The sequence below is a fragment of the Onychomys torridus genome, chromosome 12 (genome assembly GCF_903995425.1).
Source record: "Onychomys torridus chromosome 12, mOncTor1.1, whole genome shotgun sequence".
Taxonomy (NCBI): Eukaryota; Metazoa; Chordata; class Mammalia; order Rodentia; family Cricetidae; genus Onychomys; species Onychomys torridus.
The window spans coordinates 4,206,012-4,217,608 of record NC_050454.1 but is presented as its reverse complement, the minus strand read 5'-3'; the positions used below and the strand labels follow the sequence as shown (position 1 = coordinate 4,217,608).

Below are 11,597 nucleotides of genomic sequence, written 5' to 3'. Positions count from 1 at the left end.
ACTAAAACAAATAAATAAGTAAATAAATAAATAAAGTGGTGGTGGTGGTGGTATGGAGGGAGGAGGCATTAGGCTTGATTTGTTAAGGGCCTCTAAGTGTGTGGCTTCGACAACAGAAGTGTATTGTCTCAAACTTCTAGAAGCCAGAACTCCCAGATTGAGGTTAGTCCCTCTGAGGACTGTCGGGGAGAAATCTGTTCCAGGTGGCTTCCCCAACTTCTGGCAGGTTTCTGGCAATCTTTGGCATTCCGTGGCTTGTACATCACCCCGACCTCAGCCTTCATCATTACACAGTGTTTTCTCTGTGTGTGCCTGTCTCTAGATTTCTCCTTTTTATGAGGACACCAGTCCTACTGGAAGAGGGGCCCACCCTGCTGCAGCATGACCTCATCTTAAATAATTCGATCTGCCATGATCCACTTCCAAAGTGGTTCCATTCTAAGTCCTGAGGTTAGGAACTCAATATTAAGGATTTGGGGAGACGCCCTTATCTTGAAAGCCAGCAGTTCAGGGAAAAAGAAATCCCTCTCCAAAAACCTGGCTCTTCTTCAGGATTTTTCTCCAAACTTTCTTGGCTATGCCCTTGAAATGTTACTACCCTAAGAATCTAAGGGTTCTGGAATCTGGAACAAGGGTTTTCCTTTCATTCTGAGCCCTGCTCTCTCCTAAGGTGTAGGGTGAATGAAAGCTTCATTACCTGTGTCTAGCAAGAGTAAATAGAAAACTCAATAGACCATCAACATTTCTAAGATTCTGGCCTTCACAATAAATACGAACACCGGTACCCCTTTTCCTGGAGTGGTAAAGAGGGAGATTAAGGCCAGAGACTCCTAGGGGAGTATGGGGGACTTGGCAGTCAGATGTGTCTTCTTGGGACACAAGAGTGGACCACTGGTCATCCATCCCCTTTAGCGGGTATGAAGAAAAGAGGCAGATTTTTGGAAAAGATTTATTTTAAAATTTGTACAGTCTTTGGATAATTTAGAATTAACAGGTATGCTGTTAAAGTTTCTGTCACACTCTCAAACCCCAGACCAAGAGCAACAGTAGATTTGATTGGCAGAAAGATCCCATGATTGAGGATGCATAGATGGCTACTGAAGTCAATGCCCATGTACACAGAGGCCTTCCTGTCAATCATAGACTTTAAACTGTCTGTCACAAATATTAAACATCTCATCAAATCAATAACAACACTTACATCCATGTCATAGTCTACTTTACGCAGGCCTCCACATTTACAGAACACAGAGAAAGTTTTACAGACGCCAGAATCACATTACATTTAATTAATTTATTCCTCCACATTAATAACAGTTAAAAACTAGAATCTACCCAGTGTAGTCTCCATCCCTACATCAACATGTACCTCCTGCTGACGGGACATCAGGCGCTCCGTCCCCGGGTCCTGATGAGTTATAATGAGCATGTGAGATGAGAACTTCATTGAAGGAAGCCAGGGATTCCCAATGCTCTGTGCACCCTCAAGCAGACATAGACCTGAGGCGCAGGCAGGCAGGCGGGCAGGCTCGAGAGTGTTGCAAATGGGGCAGTTGCCTCACAATAGAGAAGGAAGCCATGTGCCCTCCCTTGCAACATGGGCCAGTCCTGGATCAGTGAGCAGGCCCTTCATGAGTCAATAAGGACAGCAGGGTACCTTCTTCCTATGCACCATGGACACAATCCAGCCACATGCCCTCCTGTGGTCCCCACACAGCCCTGTGAGGTAGGATTATACCCCCATTTTACAGATATGGAAACAAAGCCTTGAAGAAGAGACTCTGTGTAAAGTGGCACAGTGAGTCAGTGGGGGTCAACCTGAAAACCCAGGGCCTTTCACTTCAGGCTTTCTATTATCTGTATAAGGCCAGGGGTCAGCAGTAAACAGGTGTCTGAAACTCAAACCCTGGAGCCCTGTGAGCACACAGGGCCAAGCTTGGGAGTCCACTGGACTGTATCTTGGCGGCCTCATTCTATTTGCACTCATTTGTTTTTAAAATCATAAACAAGTCATTGGAACACCAGCTGAGTGGGCCATTGCAGTTCCCCACCAGGGAAAGAGGTCTCAGAAAATCCTCGTGAGAGTATGCTTGCCAAACACTGTGGCTGCTTCCTGCCCAGAGACCAATGTCTCTCCCTGGCAGGGAGCTGGTGGAGAGAGAGAGCAAGACAATCATCCATCACACACCTCATACCTTGTGAGGATCAGTTCTGATTAAGATTCTAACCTAAGTCCTAGAAAACATAGTCCCCATGCCCTGAGAGACCTTCCATGGAGGGCCCATGAGGTCAAAGAAGTTGGGGGTCAGGATATTTGTCAAACAGAAAATGATTAAAAGTAATCTGGGAGGGGAGACTGATTTAAGAGACAGTAACAAGAGTAGTTTGAAGGCTAGGGAGTAGACATTTAAAAAAGATAAAAAGAGCCCCGGTCTGACTCACCTGGTGTCTACTGTGGGGCAGTACTTGCTGCCAGAGTGGGTGGGGGCTTCCTAACAAAAATATCTTGGGCCCCATATCTTACTAAGTCTTAGAGAACGTAAGGGGATGATAACAGGAGAAAGGAAAACGCAGCCCTTCTGAATCAGGTGACATCTGCTTGACATTTGTCTCCTCCTCCTCTAAGACGTCCCCAATGCCACACACAGCTTTACAAGAACATGGTAAAGCCGGCTCCTCCTGGGTATACAGACAGCAGGCCTCCCCCTCTCTAAAGCCCAGCACCCTGAGCACACGGAATGTTTGCATTCAAGCTGCCTGTTGGGTGTCTGTCTTGTCTACTCAATGGTGAACGGGTTGAGGACAGAGACAGGGGGTTTCTGTACCTTTTGCCTCCACATGGAGAGGGAAGGCAGCTACTCCAGAGCCTTTGCTCATCAGCACCCGGGCTTAAGGATCAGCCTCGCCAGACAGGGTGACAACAGGACTATGTCCCCGGGGAAGCGCCCTTGGGAATGACCGCTCTGCAGTCACTGAGCATGCTTCCATGTCCCATACCAATGGTTTGCTATCCCTCCTGTGAGCCACCCTGCATCTGGCACAGATTGTGCCTTGGGAGGGTATTTTTAAGATGTGAAATCAAGCCACAGAGGGTGTTGGTTTGTGAAGATGACATCGTTCAGTTGAGAAAACCAAAGTCTGGTTTTGGCGGCCCTGGTGAGCACTGTGGCTCTTTTCCCTGCCCATGTAGAAGGAGAGGAGGGTGCCATCTAGGGTGAATGTGTGTGGCAGGAATCTGAGCTCCTATGCTCTGACTGCAGGGAAGGCTGGATCTGCCTCCTTGCCATCAGGCTCTGGAAGCCCCAGGGTTCTTGCCAACAAAATTCCCTAGAGTGTAAGAAGCAGGTTTGGGCCTGGTTACCGCTCCTCTAAGCAGCGGTACCCGAGAGACTAGCCATATAATGACCTAAGGAGAAGAACGAGAGTGCCCGGCTAGAGACGCATGCTCAACAGCGAATGTTCCGGAAGCCAGACAGCGTGGCTTTCCCAGACAAATAAATGTCTTCATCTGTCCCCTCATTGAGATGCTTCACCATGTTCTTCTCGAAGAGGAGGGGGTGGTAGGCGCCCATTGTACAGGCGCTGTCGAAGAAGTTTTGGTGGTAGTAGCACACGTCAGTCTTGCGCTTGGATGGGAGGAACTCATAAACATCTACCTGGTCACACAGTGTCATCATGATGATGATACCTAGAGAAGGAAGCAGAGGTGAGTCACGCCCAGCAGCCCAGAACTCTGCCCGGTGACTGTAACTGCTCAGCACCTTGAATTTGGTGAGCAGTCACCCAGAGTCTATCTATTCCTACGATCCCCAGTCTGGGTTTTTCTGATAAGCCAAGGCCAACGTACTGGTCCATTTTATAGCTTTGTACCCCAGCACCAAGGCTATGGCCACTACATATAAACCTTCCACCATTCTACAGGATTAAAGGACTCCGTCGGTGAATTTATCAATGGAGAAAGCTATAGTAAAGTCAACGTGAAGGAGACAATGAATGAAACAAGGCTATCACTTGTACTTAGCACTTCCTAGCATTGCTACACCCTGCCAAAGCCTCACAATTAGGAAGACTGACTCAGAGAATACCTGTAGGGCACAGTTCCAAGGACAGAAAACTTCTCCCCTTTGTTGGGGTGAGCCAGAAGGAAAGTAGACCCAAAGCACACCCCACACTGGTGCTGTCCAGAGAAGCAGCAGAGTGAGATGCAGGCCCATCCAGGTACAGGGGACTCACCTGACCACCCAGACTTGACCCCGACCAGCTGAGGTGTCTTATACAGGAAACAATGCCTCCATGTACCTTAGACTCTTCATCTGCTCTAGGAGGGAGAGCCTTGCAATGCTCCTACTGTGTAGGTTATTGTTTGGGTTCAATAAGACCTCAACTGAAAGAGCCCTTTTCAGTGACTATTAATACAGGGTATCTTTAAGATGGAGCAGTCTCCCAACCAGGGGTGAAGCTACAGACTGTGGCAGCATCTTTGTTTTGGAAGAATCACGTGCTGGAAGAACACTTCTGGCCTCCAACTGCTCCTGGCTCCATGAGAAAGAAGAACAGTTGTCTGACTAACAAAGGCACTAGGGAAGCACCTCTAGGAATGACAGGAAGGGACACTCCTCCTCAGCAAGGCCTGAGAACACCGGCGTGGGGTGAAGGGGCAGTGTACTTAGGAGGGAGAACAGAGACACAGACAACAGTGGGGCAGTGGGGCCACGGGCAGTGTGTACCTCAGCATGTCAGCTGTGGTCACTCTAAAAGCTCCAGGAAGAACCCAGACACACCTACCTAAAAGCTGAAGTGGAGGGGGTTACAGAGGGGATGACACACCGTAAGGGCCCTAATTTCATCTCTGCCTCTAATAGAAGAGCTACTCATTTACTCCGGGAACATTCACCGTGCCAAAGCCACGAGGATAAATAAAACAGTTAGCACCCGAGTATGGGACATAGACAGATACACCTGCACAATGGTGAGTCCTGCAACCAAATGGTTCAAAGTGTCCCACTGTAGGTATCCATGGAAGGTGTGCCCATCCCTCTGCACAGATAGCCTGCACACTCATGGAAATGTCCCAGTGATCCTTCCAAAGAGAAAGGGAGGGAAGGATAGATGGGTAGTGAGAGCCAAGGGATGTGGAAAGAGCTTAAGAAGAGGGTCTTTGACCAGTAGTCAGGACCCTAATGCCCAGTCCATCCCACGTCAGCTTCCCACTTCCTACACAACCCCACATGGGCAAGCTTGCCCATCTTCTCTCACGGTTGTGACCAAGGCATCCACAAAGCAGAAGAGGTATGATTGACTCAGGTTCCAAATATGATTCTACAGAGCTGTGTTACCAATTCTATCTGTATTTAAATATGTAACATTTTGTTCATTATAATTTTTTGGCATTGTGATTTTTAAAGACACTGACTTAAAATATTACTTGATTAATGAGTTTTGGCATATGCTCTAAATTGTAAGCCTAAGACAGAGTCTTGCTCACTCTATCCATCCAAGGTCCTATTTTCTCACTCCCTTCTCTTTGCTTGTTCTTCCCTTTACTCTACTGCTCCATGTCAAACCCTGACTTCTCTCCTCCACAGAACTATCTCTAACCATCCAGATTCTACTCTCCGACAATAACAAGGGTCTCCTCCTCATTGTGGCACAGACTGAATGTGGCCTGAGCTGTCGCAATGAACTCCCTTGGCAGACATCCTAAGAAGAAAAATTACATCTTATTTGAGTACAAGCTGAGTGACTGTTCTGGTGAATGACTGAGACCCAAGAAGAAAGCCAACCTCTTGGACAAAACAACACAAGACTTCTCCATACACGGACTCACCTAGCATGCCAGAGGACGGAGGGTTTGGCTGAATCCAATCTGAAGAGATCTCCTGAATGATATCCCACAGTTCCCATGGCATCTGAGGCTTGAGCATGTAAAAGGGCTGGTTGGGGTACAGCCTGCGATAATTCTTATACGTTTCAAAGAAGTTGTAGTCTGGCTTCCGGTACCACTGGAAAAAGAGGAAGTGGTTGGCTCAGTAAAGGAATGGGCTCCTTGCACAAATATTCTTACCAAACATTAGCCTTGTCTTGCCGCAGATCAATAACATGTCCAAATCTCAGCCCTTAGTGGGCGGTATATATCTATATATACACATGCCCAGGACATAGTCTACGCTTATGGGAGTGTTGGACTTGTGATCTTGGAAAGCCACCAAGTCTGGGGATGGTATCAGCTTAAGGAGCCTCTGCACCATCTAAACTGTCTTTTACTTGCCGCTCATTTGTGTGTTTGTAAGCAGGTCTCACTACTTTGCAAAGGCTGTCCTTGAGCTCCCCTGGTCTCAAGTGAGATCCTCCTGCCTCAGCTTCCCCAGTAGCCGGGACCAGAATACCTAAGTACTCTTACTATTGAAGGAGAGGAAATTGGGGCCCACATAGTTGCATCTGTGGGTTCAAGAGCCCTTCGTCTGACTCAGGCAGACTTGGGTTCTAACTGAGGTCAGTGGAAACTGTAGACTTCAGAAGTGAGGGCAGTGGTGATTAAGTGTGCCTACTAGCCATCAGTGGGCAGTTCAGGAGTAGTGTGCCAAGAGAAGAATTTTCTGTCCTGCTTCTGTGAAGCTATTCTCCCAAGGCCACTACAGCCCATGTCCAGAGAGGCTAACCTACATATACAACAAAAAATGAAGGGACAGTTCCAGACAGCCTGAGAAGCAAGCAGGCCTGTAACTCACATCTTTTTCCCCTAAAACAATTGATATTGCAGATCTATGACACTAAGTTAGGAAAGCTAGTCTTGGCACTGGTTTCTCCTAGCTACACTCAGCTTACCCATCTGTAAAATGGGAGCCACCACACTTCCATCTACTTCTTGATAGTGTTTGTTACAAGAGTGGAATGAGAATTCTAGACATCGGAAGTGAGGAGCAGAAATGAGACAACATTATTGATAGGAGAGATGGTAAAGTCTTCTCCCACCAGGGTTCATCAGGAGTAAGCTGCCTTGATGAACGCAGGAAGTAAGCATTGAGGAACACACCAAGCATTGAGGAATAGACCTTACTCCAGATTACCACTGGTCCAGGCTCCACCCCTCCCAATATGTGCCAGCACTGGAAAATATCCAAATGAACTCCAGGGAAGGCATGCAGAGGGGCTGGTAATGACAGGGTGGCCTGAGTGTGCTAGCCCCCACATAATGGGCTGTCCAGACCTTAGACAGCCAGGAATGGCTTGGTTAGCTACAACTTTAAAAACCTAGAAACAGGGAAATCTAGATGCGAGGTTCACTTACGCTTGGGATATCTGCATGGTACAAAGATGGGTCCCACACAATGAGGATTCCTTCATTGTACAGACTGTTCTTCAGGAAGTGCTTTTCTGTGGTGATTAACTGCAGTGAGAAAGAGACAAGATGTAACGTAAGCATTTATGTGTACACATTTGGCTCATAATTACAATGGACACATCACCAGGTTGGGACCATCTGAGGCTCAAAGCTCCATATGAGGACCTAAGCTGGTTTAGCATTTACCTTCAATGGGAAGACAGGAACACTGCTCACATGAAACTGTGTTAATAACAAGCTGTTAGGCATGGAGTAGAAAGGGTCCCACTCAGACTTTGAATATAAAGGGTCACAGTGAAATGGTACAGAGCCCTAGTCCTATACTCATACCTTGCCAGGGGGGGAGAAATGAAAAATAATTTTCAAAGATACCACAGGCAAGCTTGGGCCCAGTTACAGATACACTGAGGATCCTGGATTCCTGCTAGCATCTGTCAGTCCAGCTACAGTCCCACTCCAAATTACTAACAGCCAAGTTTGCCTAATCACCGGGGACGTGACAAGGTCACGTGCCTGACAAGCTTTAAATAAACTCGACATGAAGTATAACGATGAACCCACCCACTGTCTTCGGTAAGAAATAGGCAAACATAAGTGGCAGAGAGAAGGATAAACCCAGACGTCACGGACGTTCCCACTGGATTACTCAGTGAGTAAGGAAAGGGAGGAAGAATCAGACTCTCTGGCTTAGAAGTCTGTTCTCTGCACTCAGTCAGTATGTCCGCCACTCTGGACTGATGCCTGGACTTGCAAAGTCATAAAATGAAAAACTAACTGCCAGGGCTGGAAAGATGGCTCAGTGGTTAAGAGCACTGACTGTTCTTCCAGAGGACCTGGGTTCAATTCCCAGCACCCCCCCCCCAAAAAAAAACTTCATTATTTGCCTCTGTGAGTTCGAGGCCAGCCTGGTCTACAGAGCGAGATCCAGGACAGGTACCAAAAACTACACAGAGAAACCCTGTCTCAAAACAAACAAACAAATAAGCGAATAAACAAATAAAGAAATAACTGCCTTTCTCTGGCCACCCTGGGTCTCCAATGCTCATATTCTGAAGTGAGGGTCCTTGTGCCTCATAGGAGAAGTTAGAGTACATTTTAAGTCCTTATTAAATATAATTAAAGGTTCACAGAAATCCTTTCAACCACCCACAAAGTCTAGTGTTTAGTCTGATTACACCATTTCTCATGGGGGCCAATGCAGACCATATAGTTTCTCTGTCACTGAGACAAGGCCACTGTGTCTATGGTTGGGCACCAGAAGTCAGCAGCTCACGTGGAGGGACCAAAATATCCACACTAAAAAATATCCACACTTTGGATGCAGGTTCTCACCAGACTGAGAAATGCTCATCTGTGACCTACTATGAGCATGAGCCGCAGTCCAATTCCTTATCCTTCTCTGGCTGCAGATAGGCATTTAAACACATCTGATAAGAGGTGAATGTGCTGACCTTTTACAAAACATATTAAGAACCTTAAACCAGAAATCATATTTAGACTCAATAATTTCCTTTTAAGAAATTTATCCCAAGAAAGAATCTAAGCTCGAGGGAATGGATGCATGGAATTGTCAAGTGTATTACATATCAACATAATAAAAGTGTGGTAGAAGGCAAATGACAAGACTTAGATACAAAAAGACCCAGGTCCGTTCTTGTCTTTCCCACTATCACTCATTCTGTTCTCCCCGAAGGAGCCGTTCTAAGTCTACCATATGACACAGCTGCAGCACTCCTTGGCATACACCCGAAGGACTCAGCATCCTAGTTCACAGACCTTGCTCAGCCACGTCCATTGCTGCTCTAGTCACAATAGCTAGGAAATGGAAACCACCCAAATGTCCTCCAGCTGATGAGCAGATAATAAAAATGTTACCTGTGCACCTTGGGATGCTATGGAGCTGGAAAGAAAAACGGAATCACAAACTTTGCTACGAAAATGGACAGAACTAGAAAAGATCATATTGAGTGAGGTAACCCAGGACTCAAAAGACAAACGCCACATATTCTCTTAGTGGGGGTTTATGGTGATATTTTATTTGTGCTGAAATGTGATTTTATTTGTATATTAATAAATAAAAGTGCCTGGGGGTCAGAGCTAATAGCAAGCCATAGCAGAAGCTGGGCAGTGGTGGCATATGCCCTTAATCCCGATCACATGACAAGCAGATCTCTGTGCATTCAAGGATAGAGCCAGCATGGAGACACATGCCTTTAGTCTCAATACCAACCATAGAAGACCTGGAGGTCTGTACAGACAGGCAATGACGAGGAGGTCATGTGGTTGGGTTTACAATCAATGAGAAGGCAGAACAGAAAGTCAATAAAAAGACAGACACACAGGAAGTAGGTCTCTTTCAGAGGGGAAGGATGGCGACGGCAGCGGCAGGAAGGCGTAAGAAAGGGTTTTAGTCTCAGCTCTCAGCTACTGCTCTGACCTCTTGGGCTTTTAACTCTGCATTTGGCTGTGTTTCTTATTTAATAAGACCGTCACATCTACAGGGGTTCCTAGCTCCCAATCTTCAGATGTGAGGACACAGCCTGCAGTAACTACGGAAAGCAGGAAAGTGAAAGAGGACCACTCCCAGGACAGCAGGGCTGGGGAGAAATGGAGAAGGAACAGCAGGGCACAAGTAATATAACCAGGGAAATGGAAATGCGAGGCTCCCTGGGCAGTGGGGAGGTAAATACTGGGAAAGGAGGGATGTGGGAAAGAACAATAGGATGCCTGAAAAAGCCACAGAAATCATACTATTAACTATTTACCTTAAAGAAACCCTACACATGTAATTTCGTGTGTAAATATACAGATATAGTTTTAACTTTTCAATCTAGGCTAACAGTGCCCCCTCCAAGAGCCAGAGAGCACCTAACAAAAATGTCAATACCAGACACGGGAAGCCCACTTTTGAGTTGTTGGTCAGGGCTGTCCAGGAAACTCCCAAAACATACAGCCTATTGCTGTGCCCTTGATTCCAATGACACTAAGGGAGATCTATGTATGGTACAAAGAATAGCTATGTCATGAGCTTCCCTATCCCTTCCAATAGATGGAATATTCCTCCAAGCCTGCAGACATAATCTTTGCTTACTGGTGGTGGACTCACATCAGCCAGGATTTGTATAGTTAGATCGGCAAGGGTGACACACAGTCCCTGCCCTCCAGGTAGCCACAGCCAGACAGAGATGGTAAACAATAAAACCATGTCTAAACATACAATAGTATGACACTAGAGACTATGTAAAGATGACAATGGGGTGTTGAAACATTAAGGGATGATAAATATGAACATGCCATACCATATGAACATGGGGTTGGCATGGCATTCTTGCTCAAGGGAGCAAGAATGTCCTGAACACAGAGAACCATCCCCGATACAAGAAGATATGAGAGTCTGGTAAAAATGAAGAGTTGTCGTCATGAACCTTTTCTTTCTTCCTTCCTTGGGAACACCTCAGATACTCATTTCATTGAGTGGCAACCTAGAAGAGGCTATCTGAAATAAGTACTCGTCAGCTTCTCTTGCAGTTAAATGGTTATGTAACAAATTCTAACCAATAATATGTAATGAGTGTGGCTTCCAGGAAGGGACCCTCCCCGTCCTGCTGGCTGAAATGGGGAAGTGATGTCTGGAGCTTGAGTGGTCATCATGATGTCACATGCTGACAACAGCAAAATAAGAAGTACAAGGACCTGGCATTTTGTCCCAGCAGATAATGTGCAACTCAGCAATGTCTGCCCTGAACTTTCAGAAGACGGAGGGATACATTTCGGTCTAATTAAGGAAGTTTGGGGAAAGAGATGAGGTGGTTCCTGTTCTTATAGGCAAACTCAATTTCCATTCTATAAGGAAGGCATCTGTTTGGGGATTAGAAGTTGTTCAATGTGGCTTGAATAGAGAGACAGAGAGATGTGGGCAGGAGCCAAGTGGTTGGTACTTTCCATCTGTATCCCAAAGGTAGTCTTCTTGAATACACACACACACACACAGAAGGGGGTACTCATCTATTATTGTACATAACTCCACTCTTCAGACCTTACCTCTGACTAGCCTAATTGGGGCTTTTTTCTTCCCAGAGCACTTTCTCTCTATGTAGGGCTGTGCTCCATTCAAATGATGAAAATCTGATTCATGGTGTGTCCTTATTTAAAGACAGGGCCTTTAGGGAGGTACTGAGGGTTAAGGAAGGTCATAGAGTGGAGCCCTCATCCAGTAAGTGTGACAACCTTACCAAAGGAAGAGGCACCAGGGTCT

At 46.3% G+C, this 11,597-nt stretch overlaps 1 protein-coding gene across 7 annotated transcripts in view; it reads right to left on the bottom strand.

Moving 5' to 3' along the window:
- Nucleotides 1–948: 948 nt before the first annotated feature.
- Nucleotides 949–11,597, bottom strand: part of St6gal1 (ST6 beta-galactoside alpha-2,6-sialyltransferase 1) — a 127,973-nt gene continuing 117,324 nt past the window's right edge. For all 7 annotated transcript variants that reach the window (XM_036203959.1, XM_036203960.1, XM_036203958.1 and 4 more), the window contains 3 exons: nucleotides 7,289–7,387; nucleotides 5,828–6,002; nucleotides 949–3,688 (listed from right to left, as the gene is read on the bottom strand). In XM_036203959.1, coding sequence (XP_036059852.1) covers nucleotides 3,447–3,688; nucleotides 5,828–6,002; nucleotides 7,289–7,387 — 516 coding nt within the window. In that variant the 3' untranslated portion in view covers nucleotides 949–3,446. The remainder of the gene's footprint in view (nucleotides 3,689–5,827; nucleotides 6,003–7,288; nucleotides 7,388–11,597) is intronic.